The 20,546-nt window shown below is 43.8% G+C and overlaps 1 protein-coding gene across 1 annotated transcript in view; it reads right to left on the reverse strand.

The window, feature by feature from the left end:
• The window catches only part of LOC134400205 (cysteine-rich protein 1-like), a 31,217-nt gene extending 18,874 nt beyond the window's left edge, over nt 1-12,343 (reverse strand). Inside the window, exon 1 of the mRNA XM_063128502.1 lies at nt 12,240-12,343. Within this exon, the coding sequence (XP_062984572.1) occupies nt 12,240-12,285 (46 nt within the window). The 5' untranslated portion in view covers nt 12,286-12,343. The remainder of the gene's footprint in view (nt 1-12,239) is intronic.
• Nucleotides 12,344-20,546: the final 8,203 nt, after the last annotated feature.

Below are 20,546 nucleotides of genomic sequence, written 5' to 3' on the forward strand. Positions count from 1 at the left end.
TACAATCTAGAAAGCTTTTGAAGTAGAATTACCATATTTCTTCAATTGTAAGATGCCATCGATTGTAAGACGCACACTAATTTCAGTACCACCAACAGGGGGGAAAAACACCCCTAAGACACACCCACAATTCTAAGATGCACCCCATTTTTAGAGATGTTTATATGGGGGGGGGGAAAGTGTGTTTTAGAAACGAAGAAATAGGGTAGAACACAGACAACAGAGATAAGAAAAAGCAACAGTGTCAGCCTCAAGCAAGCCATTTTGCCAATCTGGCCAAAACAGTAGCCTCTATAAAGGGTTCTATCACAACAGTAGCCTCTATGAAGGGCTCCATCGCATGTACATTGTTTCAATAATCTTTACAGGAACCCTGTAGGGCTAGTGTTGTGGTCCCTTATTACAGGAGTGGGGGTGAAGCTAAGAAATAATGACTGTTGAAATCCAGCACTGAAATAATTAAATAATGTTGTTGAGCAGGTCCCCAAAAAGCAACAAACTGCTAGCCTGATCCTGACAAAAAGACCAATAAAGAGTCTGTAGGTCCCAAAACTATATTTCAGACCCCAGGTCCATGTGCAAGAAGAACTTTTGATCTCATACCATTCAGTGTTGCAGTGTTGTAACATCTCTGAACTAAAAGTTCTGAAAGCTGAATGAGAAACTGTATTGGAAAATATTGTACAGCTTATTGTGCCTTAATTTTGTTTTCTGCAAAGTCACAGGAGGAAAAAACACACATAGAGAGAAGGTTCAGTTCAGGACCTCGCAGCTGTTGAAGATACGAACAGAGAAGAGCAGAACTTCATGATATGCTCAGACACTAGTTTGTGGTCCACACCTGAAAGGATAAGGAAGACGGAGAATGTAGCTACTTGTGAGAGGGTCTAAGAGGCCTTGAGAATAAACTGATATACTGTGGGGGATAAGATATGCTGATAGGAGAATTTCAGGGGAATTTCAAAGGACTCCAAAACAGATTATGGAAGTTTTGAAGAACCCCAAAAGAAACCATGCAAGGAGATGTTTCCCAGATACATGAGGAGTAAACATGATGATGGGACCAGTGGTGTAGCAGAGCCATGGCTCACAGGGGGACAGCGCCAACACTCTTTTATGAGCAGGGATACTGTAATCATTTGCCACCCGTTTCAGACTTCCCTGTTCTCTCTGACCAAAGCTGCACTCCTCAGAGTAGTTGGGGAGGAAATTAATTTTCCCTGCAAGAATACATTGTTCCTTGTTGTAATGCAAAGGATTTTGGGTTGGGTTGGTCTTGAATGGGAAGTTAAGGCCCTTTAGTTTTACAAAAGCCCTGCTCCTGGTGAAGATGAAGGCCATTTCTACACCAGCCCAGTGTAGAGGGAGGGAGGGGGGAGGATCTCACAATATTCTGATTGTGAGATCCTCCCCTTAGTCAACATCTGAGCATGACATCCCGGGAGGAAGGAGGGCGTTTTTTTTTTTTTAAAAGGACCTGAGCACACGTGCGCTCCAACTCAAATGTAAGTAAAAAAAAAAAAAGGCCCGACCCCACTCCCCACCCGATTCCTCCCAGCTCAGTTACTTCCCTCTACTGATCCCTGCTACTTGCGGGGGGGGGGGGGGCGGGAAGAAGCCGGGACGGGCGGCCACACGTCCCACGGTCTCGGGATCGTCCCGAGACTGTGGGAAGAATCGGATTTCCCCAGAGAGTACTTATCCCTGGGAAAACTCATTCTTGTCCCTCTTTCCTCCCGGGAGTCCCTGTGCGTTGTTACATGTGCTGGAGCGCAATTGCACACCATCTTCATTTGGGGGTGGGTGGGTTGGAAACAGTGGCCATCATGTCCCTCTTCCCTTCCTGGACATTGTGCAGCTGTCAATACGCAAGGGGAGGATTGCGAAAGCAGGTAAATCCATGATCCTCCCCCCTCCCTCCCTCCCTCCCTCCCTCCCTCTACACCCTTAGGTGTAGACAGGCCCATAGAGCCTTTTGTAAGGTTAAGACACATTTACTGCTCACACATAAATTGACCGCTTAGATTGGGGGACATTTTATGCCAGCTTTTTAGATTTTATTTCTCACTTCAGCTTCCACGCTTAACAATTTAGGTGCCAGAACTAACCATTTACATACTTACTAATGCTTCACCTTAGCTTTTCACATTCAAGTAGTAGGCAGGAAATCAAGTGGAAGTTAGATTATTTAACACATTTTAATTTAGCTTTTTAAATGCAAGTAGAGCGCAGGAGGGCATTGTGGGGGGTCACATTTTTCAACCAGCACTGCTAGTGCTTCATCAGCTAGTTTCCTTGCTACTTTTGTAGCGCCACTTTTGTCAACGGCATGCCTTTCAGTTAATCTCAAATTTACGTTACGATTTCCCTCACTGCTGCTAATACAAACACAAAGAAGCTGTTGAATTATGCTCATGTAGCCTCCATGCTAGCCATCAGATTCTATAATTTCTTTTATTTAATGCATCCTCGTTAAATTCTGAGTCTGTGGCAATGTTTGTTTATTTAGACCTGGTTTGGTTACTTTCTGAGGTGATCCAAACCCAATTGATATAGATTCCGAAATCAGTGTAAAGCATTGGCAAACTAAATAGGACCAAATTCACACACACACACACACACACACACACACACACACACACACCTTCTCGCAGACCTGCTCAGCAGCCTCCTCTGTTCTTGTTCTCTGTGCCTTCCTTTCCCCTAACCCCCTCGTCCTTTCAGGTCTACTCATGAGCTCAGAGGCCAAACCAGAGTCCCAAAGCGCTGCACCAGGTGCTGTGCTCTGTGGTTGGGGTGTGCATACAACTGAGTGCCTAGCAGCCATGTAATGGAAGTGTCAGCACTCACCTGAGTGCCTGAATGCCTGCAATTTATTCACAGCAACACGACACTCTTCTATCTCTGGTGGCACTCCAGAGCGTGGTATCATGAAGGGCACAGAGTGGGGATGGTGAGGGGTCACAGCCTGGGGAAAGTGCACAGGGCCAGAGTAAACCTGGAGGTCCCCCAAGTCCTGCTGTAAAGCATTATGTAAACATGATATGCTAATAAGAATAAGAAGTACCTTAAATGCTATACAACTTTAAAATAAAACAAGTTCTTTTTAGACCACAGAGGGGCAAGACATCTGGACGGTTGGAGGGCACAGAGCCAAGCCCAGTCTTACGGGCAGCCCTAAATAATTCAATCCAGTTAACCTATTATTATTATTATTATTATTATTATTATTATTATTATTATTATTATTATTATTATTCTGCCCCATAGCTGAAGCTCTCTGGGCAGTTTACAAAGACATACAGGTACTGGTAACTTTCACACCACACTTTTGAAACATGCAGGATCTACATTACTGCTTTATAATGGTTTATAACAGTAGTGACAACTGTTTAGGCCCAGGACACGCTCCATAGACAGTTTTCAAACCATTTTCAAAGTGTTATATCCTGCTTGGTGTAGATCTGGCCAATGGTTGTTGTTTACTTTTTCCCCCTTGGAAATTTAACTTTATTTCTTAAAATGCAACCACAAATATTTAAAATGCTATCAAGAAGATTAAAAGTAGGACTGGGCACGGACCCCCTGATCCGCTCCGCACCCGATCCACAAATTCCGGATCAGGCCCGCTCTGCCCCGCGTCGATCTGCCTATGGTATGCTCTGCTCCGCTCCGCTGCGGAGCTCCAGATCCGAATCGGAGCTCTGCAGCGCAGCCGCCGCCACCAGGTAAGGCCCCTTTCTCTCCTCCCCCCACCTGCATCCATTGCAGTCTGGCGGCTGCTTCATCTGAGCCCGAGGACTCAAACAGGAAGACCAGGCTGCAGCCTGGTCTTCTGGTTTGAGTCCTCAGGCTCAGGTGAAGCCTCTGCCAGAATGCAACGGACTCAGGTAAGACCCTTTCCCCCTGCCCCCTTACCTGGCTCGTCTCTGCACGGACTGTGGAGCTGGCGCCAGGTAAGGCCCCCTCCCTCCTCCCCCTTAGCTGCGTCCATCTGGCAGTGGCTTCACCTGAGCCCAAGGACTCAAACCAGAACACCAGGCCTTTGTCAGAGGCGAATCAGGCCGCCTCGCTTTTGCTTCTACGCTCCGAAGTGAAGCGGAGCACAGCCCTAATTAAAAGTATACATTCTTTCTTGGGTACACATTGGTCATGAACCCAAAGAAAGCTCACCCTTAAATACCTGCTAGCTCCTGAAATAAAAAACAACAACTTCCAAACCTAACTTCTTTTGCTCGTCAGTTTTCTGGTAACAGACATCTAACTTGATGCTTTCGTTCTGGTGGGTTTTGTAAGCAACACTCTTGCATGCAAAGAAATAAGGAAGGAAAAGGCAACCATCTGACATCCTGTTCTTCATCTGTGTTTGTTATGCACTTCCTGGGATGGGGATGGTCCAGGGAAGGGAGCAACTGTACCTCTGGCTATTGAAGTCAAGGAGGATCCTTTGGCAACTCACTTGGTAGGAACCGGGCAACAACGGCAGGGAGCTACCTTCACGGTGCCGTCTTGGCTCCGCGTTCCCCCCAAACCCCATGCTTTTGCTCCTGTGGGGCTGTGCCAGATAATCCCCATGCCAAGGAGCAAGCACTGGGTTTACAGCAGTCATCGGCCCCTCACCCATCCCTCCCTGAGACAAAAAAAGATGTAAAGCGATGTAGGGCGAGAAGGAGGAGAAGGCAGCTCGAGGGAAGAAAATAATTTATTTTAGGAAGAAGAGGAGGAGGAAAATAATTTATTTTTCTGAAAGGGCAACTCTTCTCCCCATGGCAAGGCAGCACGAGGCGTTCCGGTGTCCATTCCACTCGCTGGTAGACAGCGACCAATTAGAGTTTGGCGTTTGCTAGGAATGCCCCTGGTGCAGCTCTGGAATGGCTCTGGAGCGAGGACAGAATAGCAGAACAGCCAGGCTGCCCTTGCTCTGGCTGGAAAAGTCGGAGTAAATCCCCGACTTTCCAGCCATGCATCTTTGGTTCTTTGCCCCAGAGTGGCTTTGAATCTGCAGCTGCATCATCTAACTGACGCCATCCAGATTTGGAACCACTCCCGGAGCAAAGAAGATGTCAAGACAGCCCCCAGGGTAGGTTTGTCTCACACAAAATCATCCCGCTCCCTTGCATTTACTGTCGTCTTTTGTGTGTGTTCAGCCTTTGGTGGCTGGTTGGTCTCCTTTTTCTTCTGCTGCTGATGTGGGCTGTGAAAGGCTCCGACCATGCTAGATACTTCCTGTTTGTGGCGGACTCTTCCTGTTTCTGCTGCACTCGTTACCTTTCGAATGCTGTGACTTCCTGAATGCTCAACCTTGCGTTATGTGCACACCTGGCCTGGTTTCCCCCTCTGAGCTAAACAGATTAGATTACAGAGACCAACAGAGTGCTCTGAGAATGAACTGGGAAGTCCCTCCTGGGTTCAAATTTCCCTTCAGCCATGCACTCACTAGGTGGCTTTAGGCAAACTATACTTCTTTTCCTCATTTCTCTTCTGTTACAGAACTCTCCCTTACACAGTTACTACAATGTCTGTGGAGAGCTTTGGATACTTTGGAATCCTGCAATCCTAATATCAAGTATTATTCAATGGCTTGTGGGGAGGGGGGATTGACTGTGGCATACTTGTACAAATGGTGGTTCAAATTAATCATTCGAGAAACAGAATAAAGGGATAATATACTATGGTCACTTCATGAGCGTCATAGCTGTCTGGAGTTTTGTCTCTGTGGTCCAAGTATCCAACAGTAGATTTTATGCAGGGATGGGCAACTTATATTTATTTATTTATTTATTTATTTATTATTTATTACATTTTTATACCGCCCAATAGCCGAAGCTCTCTGGGCGGTTCACAAAAATTAAGACCACAGTAAAACACCCAACAGTTTAAAACACAATTACGAAATACAGTATAAAAAGCGCAACCAGGATAAAACTTGCAGCCCTAGCGCTGCATGCGGTCCTTGGCCCAATTTCAAAAGCACTCTGGAGTTCAGACTTTTGGCAAGGATGATCTGTCCCTCTCCTGGCAGAGGGGGAGAGAGAGAGAGAAAGAAAGAAAAAGGAGTGGCAGAGAGAGAGAGAGAGAGAGAGAGAGAGAGAGAGAGAGAGAGAGAGAGGAGTGGCAGAAAGGCACAGAGAAAAAGGGGTTGCTTCATTCACCCACGTTTGGCTCTGGCATCCCCACACACACACACACTTGGCTACATCCCCTCAAAGATGACCCCCAAGGGAATGTGGCCTTTTCCAGTGAAATGTTTTCCCTGCCATGCTTTAAAGGCTCTGCCATGCTCTTTCAGCTTATTGGGATGTGTGTTCCCCCCCAAATGAGGGGAGAAGCATCGAAGCAGCCCTAGGGCAAGTCTATACGGCTTCTTTACCCTGACTTAAACACACAGATTTGGGTTTCAGACGCATGACGCAGCCGCCCATTCACCGCAGCGCCGGGTTTTAAACCGGATAATGCGCAGATTCGTAGTTGCGATTTACCGCAGCTTTTGAACAATCTTTGAGTTTGCACCGCATTATAGTTATGTGTCGTCGGGGGAGTTAAATCGAATTTTGAAATGTGGACTTAGCTTTGAGGGCAGCACAAAGTGATTTGTTGCTTTCCTGCCTTCCCACCCATCACGTCATCCTCTAGCTGTCTCGTTCCTTCCTTCCATTTTCATTTTTAATTATATGAATCTGCGAAGCTCCGCAGATAGAGCTTATAAAATTAAAACAAAGAGGGGGGAATGGGCAGCCAGAGGGAGGAGATGTGTTCAGTCCCCGTTCGCATCCTCCTCTGCTGCCTCATTCCCCCCCCCCCCAGTTTTTCTCTTAGAAGAATCTGGGAGCACCGCAGATAAAACATTAGGGTTCCATAGCTTCATATGTGTGCATTAATAACTGCATCAGAGAAAAAAAGGTTCACGCCCAGCGGAGCAACTTGCTCCACAAGGGCTCTCTTTTGACTGCATATTCTGAGCAGTAAATTCAGGAGATATATCGCTGTCGCTGATGCGGAGTGATGCTCTTTGCCTAGATTCAAATCTATGAACATTCGGGTTCATATTTAATGAGGAGCAATCCCTTTGTCGTATAGATGGGGGCTCAATCTCCAGAGCTGCCTCTGGCATGAAAGTAGTGAGCGTGACCATTGATATGAAGTAGATTGTCCAGTAGGTGCCCATGCTAGGGTGACCATATTTTGGAAACCAAAAAGGAGGACAATATGGTTACCCCCAAGGGGGCATGTCCAGCACCAAGGAGGCATGCCCACCCGAACATAGCCTTGGTTACATGTCTGATTTTACAGCACACATTTAAGACAAATCTGTTCTACATAACATCTTAATGTTAAAATCACTGAAATAAAGAACAAGTGAGAGATTTAATGTATCTGAAATTAACTTCACTCACTCCTACTTTTGTAGATTTTGCTGTACTTTGAAGCTTTTGCTATACTCTGTGTGTTACATTCTCCCCTTCCCTCAAATATCTTTTCTGACTGTATCTTCACTCATTGCAAGCTGCTGTTGTTGTTAACAGGGTTTGCTACTGGCCTCAGATCTGTTTCAAATTTGGTATGGCTAAAGCTCTACCTAAAAGCTATCATGGTGCCAACTTTCGCTGTTTATCTTTAAAAAAGACAGTTTAAAAAATAATAATTTTAAAACTTCATTTTTAAAAAAATTCCTAAAAAATCAATGGATGAACGGATCTGTTTCAAATCTGGTGTGCCTAAAGCTCCACCTAAATCCTATCCTGGTACAAAGTTTCATCTCTTTATCTTTAAAAATGACGATTTAAAAAATAATAATTTTAAAATCTCAATTTAAAAAAAATTCCTAAAAACTCAATGGATGAATGGATCTGTTTCAAATTTGGTGTGGCTAAAGCCCTTCCTAAGAGCTAACATTGTGCCAAGTTTCATGTCTTTAAATGACGGAGTTATAAGCATTTTTGTTAATTCCCATTAGAGCTGCTCTCTGAAGGAAAAAATCCGGATTTCCCCTCCCCCTCCCGGATTTGCCATAAAAACCTGGACAAATCCGGGCAAATCCGGTCATATGGTCACCCATGCCAAATGCACAGTCAGATTCTTCCTAGCCTGTATGATAACAACAGACACCACTGATGTTCATACAACACCCCCTCACATGTTCAGTCATCTTTTCTCACTAATGCTCATACTGCACTGGTGGGGCAGGGTGTCCAGTAGGCACATGAGCATGAGGGACATGGCCACTGCCCTTGATGCCAATGTGAATGCATAACATGAATGCATTATGTTTGAGGTTTCCAAGGTGGAGACCCATGAGCTCTTTGGGCACCAACCAGGTTCCTTGCCTCATCTGCTTTTTATTTAATTATTTTAAAATTACTTTTTTTTTAATTGGGAGGCTGGCTTGCTGCAAAATGAAGTGCTATCCTCCAGCAGTATCATTATTCGGGTTCAAAGGTATTTTTTGTTTGTTTTGGAGTTCCGCCCCCCACCTCAGCCTTTTATTTAGGATCCTGGGCAAGTTATTTTTCACCAGTTTGCCTCCTGGGAAATGAGGCTGGCCATGCCCACCGTGGCTGCCATTTTATGAACAACCAAGGCAAACCCATGGCAGCCATTTTGTGAGAGCACTTAAGACACTCTCTCAAAATTCCAAACGTGCCCACCAGCTCCAAAAGGTTGGGGACCTCCGCATTATGTGAATGCATGGTAGCTAGGGGAACACAAACATTTCCCCAGTAACAAAATAACTGCAGCTTGAGGCTGGCATCTTGACATCTTCACAATGAGGCCTGAAGCAAAATTTCAAGGTGAGTTGGAAGGTTTCTTCTAGAAAGAAACTTCAGAGGAATTTCAAAGGATGCAAAAGGAGTTTCAATCAGACAAGTGAAATTTTCTCTGGGGTGAAGAGGCATACATTCCTTCCCACAACATAAAGGCCTTCTGAGGGAATATATTTGGATCCTGTACAACAAATAAGTAGCAGCTGTGCATTTATTGAGCCAAAAATAGGGTGACCATATTTTGGAAACCAAAAAGGAGGACAACATGGTCGCCCCCCAAGGGGCATGTCCAGCACCAAGGGGGTACTCTGTGTGTTACATTCTCCCCTTCCCTCAAATATCTTTTCTGACTGTATCTTCCCTCATTGCAAGCTGCTGTTGTTGTTAACAGGGTTTGTTACTGGCCGGCCGGATGGCTGGCTTTTTTAAATTTCAATTTTTTAAAAAAAGCTTGTGCATAATTGTCACAACTTTCTCTACTCTAACATTAGGGTGGGTGTTGTGGCAGTGAACACCACTTTGCCCATCCACCCTTCTCACTTATATACATTAGCTTCTCAAGGCTTGTGTGTTGGCACCACTTCACACATCCAGACTTTGAACTCCTGTCTACTTCCTGCACAAACATGCGACTCTGAGACCCTCTTCCTAATGCCCTGCGTTTCATGCCAGCACCATGGGGCTAAGTTACAATAGATGTCTCTGGGTTGTCTTTGCAGCCTCTGTTGTCTCGCACTCTAAGTCATTGCAGACAAACCAAAGCTTCCAGCCTCAAACAATCTCTCTCTCTCTCTCTCTCCCTCTCTCCTCCAAAGTCTCCCAATGGTCCAGCTAGGCTGCACACTTGTGGCTTGGGATATTGCTTATTGCAGGTTATTGCTTGGTCATGTCTGGTGACTCTTACATTATTATTATTATTATTATTATTATTATTATTATTATTATTATTATTATATGCCACCTTTTGCCCAATACTTGAAGAACCTCTGCCAACAGCTGCCTCCACCTCCTCTCCTCTTGCACAACTTTGATGCACTCTTGAAACACTCTGTGTGGCAAGCCAGCCTCAGGGCCAAGCTACAGGTGCATCTGGGTTGCCTTCAGCCTCTCTCTGCCTTATGCCAGCCTGCCAACATTTCCAGCCTCAAATAATCCCCCACCCCCCTCTCTCTCTGCCAAAGTCTCCCAACAGTCCAGCCGGGCTGTGCACTTGTACCCTGTGGCTGGGGGATAGGACAACAGCTTATGACTTGGTTGCATCTGGTGACTCTTGGTTTTTTTTTTTTTTAAAAAAAAAACTCCACCACCAGCTGCCTCTGTCTCCACCAAAAGAGGAAGTTTGACAACATGAGTTTGAAGGATATGGTTCCAGTAGTTTTAAAACACAATAATTTTAAAACTTTGAACTTTTTAAAAAATCCTTAAAAAAAATGGATGAACAGATATAATTCATCTCTCCTTAATTGCTATCATGGTGTGAACTTTCAGCCCTTTATCTTTAAAAATGTCATTTTTAAAAAATAATTTTAAAACCTCAAACTTTAAAAAAAATCCTAAAACTCAATGGATGGGCAGATCCTATCATGGTGCAAAGTTTCATCTCTTTATCTTTAAAAATGATGGTTTTAAAAATAATAATTTTAAAACCTCAATTTTTAAAAAATTCCTAAAAAATCAATGGATGAACGGATCTGTTTCAAATTTGATATGACTAAAGCCCTTCCTAAGAGCTACCATTGTGCCAAGTTTCATGTCTTTATCTTTAAAAATGACGGAGTTATTAGCATTTTTGTTAATTCCCATTAGAGCTGCTCTCTGAAGGAAAAAATCCGGATTTCCCCTCCCCTTCCCAGATTTGTCATCAAAAACCCGGACAAACCTGGGCAAATGATAATCTAGGGGAGGAAAGATCCTTGGACTTTAGCTGTACCACATGGACAGTGTTTTCCCAGCATTGTTGGGTGTAGTTCCAGATACTGCTGTTGGGGGATGGGGTGGGGAGAGACCTCTTTCTTCTACCTACCTAGAATTATACACACTTCGTGTGAAAAACAGAATACAGCAAAGCAGCATAGGAGTCTATTGTCGGCCCTATCTGGGGCAGCTTCTCCATATTACAAAATCACCATGGACTCCAAAATTAAGCAAAGTGCCAAATTCTGGTCCTGTTGGGGGCAAACCTGTTTCTGGGCACCTCCTCAGGACCTCCTACCATGCTCAGAGGCCTGCAGTGCTTCATGAGTTTATGCCAGGCATGTCCAGCAAGGCATAGCACAGCCTACCTAGTTTTTTGTTTTTTGAAAGACTAGAAGCAATTTGCCTCAGAGTTTGCAAGGCAACAATGGCAACACAACCCTGAGAGGAATTTGGAAAGTCTGCCAATCTCAACCAGAAAATAATTCTTTGCAAATGTTTAGTTTTACTATTTTCACTGGGCCTGAGAAGAACCACAAAATGGCAGGAGGGGCGGGGAGAGAAGTACATTTCCACAGAGTGACCTTGTAGACTTCCCTTTCTGTTCCCTTTGTGTCTGCTCAGCTTCCTCCCAACCCATATAGTGGGTCATTGTTGAAGCAACTACAGGATTTTGTAACATAAGGAAGTGTGATGTAGCACAGGTTCTTCAGCTATTTCCATCACAAAGGTCTACTGGACGCATTCTGACCTTGCCTGGATAGGATGACAGAAGCTGCCCAAATTGCAAAACCTGTTCTTTATCTTGTTCACAAGGAAAACTGGATGCAGCTTTTGCATTTGTTTTAAATGGCAGATAATCTAAAAAGCACAAGCTCTGTTTTCTCTTGGCATGGGTGGAGGTAGTTCCACACAGCAGCCAAAGTATACTTCAGTACAGAAATTGCCATTTTGACAAAAAGGAACGATTCTCATTGGGGGCTGTGAAAGCAATTCTGAAGGACTTCAAAATTAGGAGTGGATGTACATTCTTTGTGAGAAAACAAAGGTCAAACAACTGGGCAGTTCTGCTGAAACAGTGTACAGTTCAGAAATTAATGAGGTAGTCATGTGGCATTCATTCCTCTGTTCAGACCTCTCCCCGAAACATGTCTAACTTCAAGGAGTGGAAACAGAATTAGCAAAGAGGATATAACCAATGGGCAGGCAGAACCCAGAAGGAAAGAGGGCCAGTGTTTACTGAATTAGAAGAGGGCATCTCAACTTTTCTGGCAACCCACTCTTTTATGAGATAATTTGTGCCAGAAGTACTAAACACTTTGAAGCCCCTTTTTGTGACGACCTTCCTGAGCAATAACTCTGGAAGCAAGTCAGTATGAAACCATATATTTTCCTAACCATGCAAATAAAAAAAAATGTGCCCAATGATTAATCTTTTAACAGTGAGGTTTTTGGACTCTTTCTTGTCACTAGTGCCTCAAAGTATAGCCCTTAATAGCCAGTCTACAGATATGAACACATGAAATCTACAATTTAATACAGTTATGAGACAAATAAGCTTACCAAAGTAGACTGGTTTTCCACACACAGGGCAGTATGAAATCATCATTCGTCTTCTTTCAGGCACCACTCATCGGTCGGCACTGTTTGAATAAACAGCTTTCTGTTCACTTGGGCTGACAGGAAAACCATGGCTGGGACAGGGTGGTGATATGTTCTGCTTTTTCAATCAGGATGCTGTGGTTGTAAGTAAATGAGTGTTCTGTTGTGTAGTGACAGAGGGAAGACTGGGGGGGGGGATCTACACTATTGCTTTTAAGCGCTTTTAAGCACTTTGAAAACGTTTTGAAAACTGTATATGCAGTGTGTCCTGGGCCCCAACAGTTGTCAAAACTGTTATAAAGAGCTTTAAAGCGCTTTAAAGCAGTAGTGTAGATCCCCCCCCCGGATGTGTGTGTGTGTGTGTGAGGAATAAGCTATGTCTTGTTTACACAAAGGGCTTCATCCCACGTACCCGTTTCCCTCGAATTATCCCCATAGGGTGAAGCTGTCATCGTCATAGTTGTTAGCTAAATCACACCCTAAGATCCTTTGCATACCAGGAAAAGGTTTAAGGGGGAGAAATATAAAAAATCATTAAAAAAATCAACGGATGACCCAATCTGATTCCAATTTGGTATGCTTAAAGCCCTCCTTTATATCTATTACTGTGCCAATTTTGATGTCTTTATCTTTAAAACTTACGCAGATGTAAGTGTTTGTTTAATTTGTACTTTAAACAGATCAGATCATCCTCCTGCGCCCCCAGTGGCCGCTTGGGGAACAACAAAAGATTCATTCTTAAAGAGGTAGTAAAATAGGTCGGGTTTTTTGGCTTTATAGCACAATTAATTCATGTTCCCGACATGAACCTACCCGTACACTGCTCTCAACATCTAAGGTCCTCCTCCGAGTGCCTACTCCAAGGGAAGCTCGGAGGATGGCAACAAGGGAGAGGGCCTTTTCAGTGGTGGCCCCCCGACTGTGGAATGATCTCCCCGATGAGGCTCGCCTGGCGCCAACATTGTTATCTTTTCGGCGCCAGGTCAAGACTTTTCTCTTCTCCCAGGCATTTTTAACAGCATTTTAACAGCATTTAACAACGTTAAGTTTGTTTTTAATGGACCCCACAATTGTTGTTTTTAAATGGATACTGTTGTTTTTATACTGTTTTTATGTGTGTGTGTGTGTTTTTAAATTGTATACTTTTAATGTTTACTATTTTTAAATGTTGTAAACCGCCCAGAGAGCTTCGGCTGTGGGGCGGTATATAAATGTAATTAAATAAATAAATAAATAAATAAATTAAAGCAGGATGCCTGGGAGTACTTCACAGTCAAAGTAGATTATAAGATGGAAAACTTCGGAGTCCTTTGCACGCAATTTGCAGTGATTGCCCAGTATAACGCTGGTGTGATGAAGCTAAAAGATATTGCCACTGATTCAGGTTCCTGTCCTGTGGTTCTATCCCACCAGTCCCCTGTGATCCTTTGCCTCCCATTTCACACTTGCTGCCACAACCAACGGCACTTCTCTAACTCTCATCTGATAGGGACAGTTGATGCTTACTTCTGTCTTACCCCCATTGTGCCTCTTCCAGTGGTGGTGGTGCATGTACAGGTCTAAAACAGCAGAACCACACCGGTAGATATATGAAAAGAAGTTGTACATGAAACAACGCCCGTCAATCTCCTTTTCAAAAACTCTGCAAGTGGTGCAGTTCAGGTTTATTTGAGAACAACCTTCTATCAAGCATCCAGAAGACAGACATTTTGTCTTCCTTGCACAAATATTCCCATCTGATGACAGACACCAGGGGCTCTTCCACACGTCGTACTGAGGGCGCTTCCATGCGCCCCCAGTGCGCCCCCAAAGCGATCGTGTAACTTGCCTGTTCGAAGAGACGAGGAAGAGGCGTCCTTGCCTCTCCACCCCGCCTTCTTCCGCCGAGCTCTCCGACCCGGCTGGCGAGGAGGGAGGTGGGTGGCAGCGGCGGCGGCAGCGGCGGCAGGGACGCCTCTTCCTTGTCTCTCCGAACAGGCAAGTACACGATCGCTTTGGGGTCGCACTGGGGGCTCATAGAAGCACCCTCAGTACGACGTGTGGAAGAGCCCCTAAATAATCAGAACAAGAAGAACAGAATAGGAGTCTAAATAGAGAACAAATAGAGTCTAAATAGAGAAGCCCTACTCCGCATTCCACCAATGCAACATATACGTTATGATGGGACAAGGGAGAGGGCTTTCTCTGTGGAGGCACCCTGACTGTGGAATGGCCTCCCCTTGGAGGCCCGATTGGCGCCAACATTGATTGCATTTCGACGCCAAGTAAAAACATGGCTTTTTAACAAAGCCTTTGATGGTTAAACTCACTGGCATATTGTTTTAACTGTTTTAACTGCATCTATTGTTTTTAAATTATATATTGTTTTAACTTGGATTATGGTTTAATTTGTTTTTAACTGTGTATATTTATTGTTTTATACTGTATGTTTTTATCTGTACACCGCCCTGAGATCTTAATGATGTAGGGCGGGATATAAATGTTTTAAATAAGTAAATAAATAATAGAGATCAATGCTATCAACTGTTATGAAGGGGGTGCCTCACTCAGATAAAGTAGCCATGTGTCCTTTTGCACAGAGGACAGTCCTTTATTTGAAGGGTTACCAGAGGACTGGTAAGTGTCCTCTATTTGAAAGGCTGTCCTGTTGAGTTTCAGTTTAAAGATGAAGAACCACAAGAAGTGAACTGTTATCCATCAACAATTAGTACCTGGGAAGCAGGCAGAATAGGTTGGCACAGAGGTCACCTTGTGACAATCTTCCACACTATGGTTTTATGTACTGTGTGGGCGCTATCCAACAAGGTCTTCCACAGACTCAGATAGTGCTAGTGGAGTTCCACCAAATCCCTTGCTCAAACCGCTTGCACCACCAGTTGTGCAACCACTTGTGCAACTGCACTTATGCAAATGTAATTTGAGATGGATTCTCCTCTTATAGTTCAGTACCTAATTTCCACTAGCGCAATGTCATTTGTGCTGGAGGAATGACACAGTTGGATACTGCCTGCCCGATATCTATTTAAATTATAATAATGATTTCTAAATTTTTGTCCATGCATGTAAATCTCTGTAAATCTCTGTCCTCTTTTGTCCTCTTCTCTGGTCCCTTCACCAGGGGCACCTATCCCCTACAGCCAGCCAAGCACACTCGCGTAGTACTGAGTGAAGCACCCCCAGCCTTCGTAGCCAATTCCCTGTGATTACAAGTAAGAGTGGAAATTCCCTTCTTCCCCCACTCACCCTGCAGCACTGGCCAGCAGATCTGCCTGGTGTAACATCTCAGCAGCCAACATTGGCCCCTTCATACGTTAGCTGATGAAACATGCATTTGGGATTTCTTCCACAGCATGAGAAGATCACAGCAAATCATAGGAATCCTTTCCACACAATTGGTGCCTCCCAGTGTGTACGAAGGGACCTTAAGTTACCGGTGTGTGTGTGTGTGTGTGGTAAATGCCAGAGGGGGTTAATACGGTAGCCTGTTGTAGCAAAAACAACAGAGTCTCATGGCGTCTTAAAGACTAGCCAATTTCTTATGGCCTGCGCTTTTGTGGACTAGAGTGATTCCAGACAAGGCTTTTATAGTGTCATTGTTCTGTCTTGTTCATGGAATTTTACAGGCCTCTGTGTGTATGTCCAGATGTCATCTTCCACCCATAACCCTCCCATGTTTTCCTGCCACTTCTAACCTTTTTCCTTATCGCAAAAAATATGTTAAAGAAAAAAATATGGACTTCTGCCTTCTCACACAGGTATCACTAGGAACCCTCTGTCTAGGGGTACCCCTAGAATCCATGTCATCAGATATAGTCCGATCAACTGGCAACATAAAATTATGTATTTCTAACTGGTTAGTAAACTGGTTGTCCCTAAATTCCTTCCAAGCAATGAGAATTTCATCACACATCAACTCCCAATTGGTTAACAATATAATTGTCTTCAGCGTGCAACACAACTTTACGGACCCCCAAAGGGTAATACCTTCCAAACTAGATGGGAGAGACTGATTGGCCATCCAACTACCTTATGGATGTGGAAGAAAAAAATCCTACAAGGCCCAGCATGTTCATCTTGCATTAATATGAAAGGGGACCACCATAAAATACTATATCAATACTATCTGAGACCTAATCAATTTGGTCACATTTATAGGAATTGTGAAGGTAGGTGCTGGTGATGTGAAACTAACAAAGCTAATTTTATGCACATTTGGTGGGAATGTCCTCTAATTAATTATTTTTTGGGGAAAGGTTATATGTGCAATATCAATAATTACATGTGTTTCTATATCCTGTGACTGGCTAAAAACCCGCTTGGTTATGTAGATGAACAGATATATCCTGTACATAAAGGAATGGTTCCAAATCTGTTGCTTGTTGCTTGGATTTTGGTTGGAAGAAACTGGCGAATTAATGCTCCCCCCCCCAATTAAAAAAAATGATTGTGTAACGTTTGGAAAGTTGAGATGACATAAATGCCCATTTAAGAGATGTTAGACAAAAGACTGCCTTGTTTTCTAATATCTGATGCCCTTTTATTGACTTTATAAGGACTAGATACAGCTTGGTCATTGGTGAATATAAAAGTTTTACCCTGTTATAATCTGATTAAGATATGAAAGTTGTCACCCTCTGTCTGGACTGTAAAATTGTTCCCCCTTGCCTACTTGTCTAACAACATACTAACTTCCTGTTCCGAATGACATTTTGTGGGAGCGTTAAATACTGTTGTTACTTTGGGGGGGGGTTCGGAGGGGGGGACACATGTTATAAACAAATATTATAATATGCATTATATTTCCTTATAAATTATAATAAAAATACATATATGTTTTTAACACAACTTTGCAGACACCCAACGTACCAAGACTTTACATACACTCCACTTGATAGTCAATTTTATTCACCTTATATATAAGATGGGACTGGAGAAATGGTAAAAATGACTAAGGAGTGCTGATAAAAGCCAATACGGCAACAAAACACGGTCCCCTCAGTGTCTGACTGAGATTTGCATATGCTGCAGTGAGAGGAAAGTAGCAGCTGGTGACAAAGCTAATGAGCCATAGTTACATAATGAATATTAGTTTGCTCTCTCAGAGAGTATTGCTGAAGTCAGACTCAACTTGCAATATCTTAAACTCATTTTTTTAAAATATCTGCTCTTGGTCAAACATTTATTTTTCCCTGATACCAAAGCTGCACAGAAAGCCAAATGAGATGGGGCATGACAGATCTGTGATGGGATCTCTTGTCTCTTTTAACTTCTTTGAATGTCAATCATGTGGGGGAGGGGGTGTTGTTGGAATTGGGTCAGGACCATGGCAGTGGGGGGAGGGGGATTTAAACCATTTCCAAATCGAAATGTACCCCCTTCTCACTCCCTTCTTGCCTCCAGTTGAGGGAAAACAGTACCTTGCTTGGAGAGGGAGATTTAGATTGGATAAAGAAGAGTCGGGGAGGGAGTTAACCCCTCCCTACCCAGCGCCATGGTCTTGAGATCCAATTTGCCCCTCCCCTATGGCTGCTATTTATTTTATTTTATTTTATTTTATTTTATGTATTTATTTCATTTATATACTGCCCCATAGCCGAAGCTCTCTGGGTGGTTTACAAAAGTTAAAACAGTAAACATTAAAAAAGTATACAAAATTTAAGAATCAACAGAAACATAAAAACAACAGTATAAAAAACAATAGTATCCATTTAAAAACAACAGTTCTGGGGGCTGTTAGAAAACAAAATTAGTGTTGTTAAATGCTGAGAAGAGAAAAGTCTTAACCTGGTGCCTGAAAGATAACAGTGTTGGCGCCAGGCGAGCCTCATCAGGGAGATCATTCCACAGTTGGGGGGCCACCACCGAAAAGGCCCCCTGCCTTGTTGCCATCCTCCGAGCTTCCCTCGGTGTAGGCACTTGGAGGAGGACCTTAGATGTTCAGCGCAGTGTATGGGCGTTCCATCAGGTATTGTGGTCCCAAGCCGTGTAGGGCTTTATAGGTTAAAAGTTTAAAACCAGCACGTTGAATTGGGCTCGGAAACGTATAGGCAGCCAATGCAAGTGGGCCAGAATCTGTGTTTTTAACAGGAAAAACAACCACAACCACACATGCAATCCTGATTTCTGATTTCCCATGTCAAATTAGATGACTTTTATTATGCTATATTATATACATTTACAGTATTTTATATAAAACTCTTGCTTCTTGTTTCCCATTGGATGGGATGGCATGGCCTAGATTTCTTCCAGTCTCCCAATTCATTAGACTCCACAGAAAATTATGTTCTGATGTGGAAGACTCTTTAAAAAAAAATCTTCCTGGTTCTTTCTTGTTTCTTTCCCCTTTGTTGTCTTACAATGCACAAATGCACGGATATGCTTCTGGTCTACCCACTGATCTCTCATTTTGGCCTTCTTTTGCTAGAAAGAGAGCATTCAAAAATCGTTCATTCTTTTATAGGTCTTTTTCTTGGAGGCGAAGGCTATCAATGGCTACTAGCCCTGATGGTTGTGTGCTATCTCCAGTATTCGAGGCAGTAAGCCTGTGTGCACCAGTTGCTGGGGAACATGGGTGGGAGGGTGCTGTTGCACCATGTCCTGCTTTGTTGGTCCCTGGCTGACTGCTGGATGGCCACTGTGTGAACAGAGTGCTGGACTAGATGGACCCTCGGTCTGATCCAGCATCAGGGCACTTCTTGTGTTCTTAACATGCTCACTTTTCATTGTTGCCTAACCTCATGCCATACCGGTCCAATGTGAAACTATTTGGACATCAGAGGGACGTTTCTTTCAAGCACTATGCAGAACGAAGCTGGGTTTTGTCACTAGCATTGTATAAGTCTGTATCTAGCTGCTATGTCATTGGTCATTTTTACGCTAGATGCAAGGAACCCAGTGCAGACTTTAAAAGCACCCCCCCGCCCCGCCGCCCCCCACATGTTAGGGTCCTGATCAGAAGTTGATCCCCTGCACTACTCTAGAATAAAAATGAACAAAAGTCGTAGCTGCTCAGCACAAGCTTAAAGCAACGTCTGTTTTGTCCCACAAGTGCGTGAAGAGCAAACACGAAACTGTGGCCAATCACAACTCCCTTGTGAGTGCACCATACTTTGTAAGTCCATTTATCCATTCAGACTAGATATTTTTACATGCTTATTTAAAAACATCTCAAGTGTCCACTTAAAAGTAAATAAATTGTGAACTGTCCCTGATATTTTTATAGACAAGGGTCATAGTGTGGTGTAGTGGGTTGATCTGGGTGCCCTCTCCCTTGGCCATGAAGCTCACTGGGTGACTTTGGGCCAGTCACAGAGCCTCAGTCTAACCTACCTCACAGGGTTGTTGTGAGGATAAAATGGAGAAGGCGGAGGATGATGTAAGCTGCCTTGGGTTCTTTGCAAGAGAAAAAAAAGTGGGGGATATAAATATAATAAATAAATAAATAAATAAATAAATAAATAAATGCTGGATCACCCTGAAAGGCCCTTCTAATTCAGTAGGGTGACCATATGAAAAGGAGGACAGGGCTCCTGTATCTTTAAAGTTGTATAAAAAAGGGAATTTAAGCAAGTGTCATTTGAATGCATGTAGCACCTGGTGAAATTTTGTCTTCATCACAACAGTGAAAGCTGAAGGAGCCCTGCCTAGCGTGAGCAGATACAAAAGAGGGTAGGGCTCCTGCTGCTTTAACTGTTGTGATGAAGAGGGGATTTCACCAGGTTCTCCATATATACAAATGACACCTGCTGATATTCCCTTTTCTATACAACTGTTAAAGATACAGGAGCCCTGTCCTCCTTTCCATATGGACACCCTGAATTCAGCATTGTGATCTCACAATGGCCAGCCAGATGACATAGAGAAGCCCACAAGCAGGACGTGAGCACAGTAGCTCCTCCCCCTCATGATCGGAGGTGTAGCAGAGCCAGGGCTTACAGGGCTGGCACTTTTTTATTCGCAGGGACTGTGATGTCATCTGCCACCCCCCTCAGAATTCCCATTTGCTTCTGCGCTTAGCTGCAATTCTCACTCTAGCCTGGGATGGGGGTGGGAAGGAATTTCCCCAGCAACAATATATTGTTCCTGGTTGTAATGCAAAGTATTCAGCTTGGGCCTGAATGAGCAATTAGGTTCCACTATGGGCGTTACTAGACGAGGCTGTAGGGCGCGTTACCTTCCGCAGTCGTGTCGAGGCTTCCAGATGACGTTCACGAGGATCCGTCGTTATCCTGCGGTGAAGCCTCTTTCTCCCGACTTTAAAAAAGTGAG

Source organism: Elgaria multicarinata, chromosome 6, assembly GCF_023053635.1.
Source record: "Elgaria multicarinata webbii isolate HBS135686 ecotype San Diego chromosome 6, rElgMul1.1.pri, whole genome shotgun sequence".
NCBI lineage: Eukaryota > Metazoa > Chordata > Lepidosauria > Squamata > Anguidae > Elgaria > Elgaria multicarinata.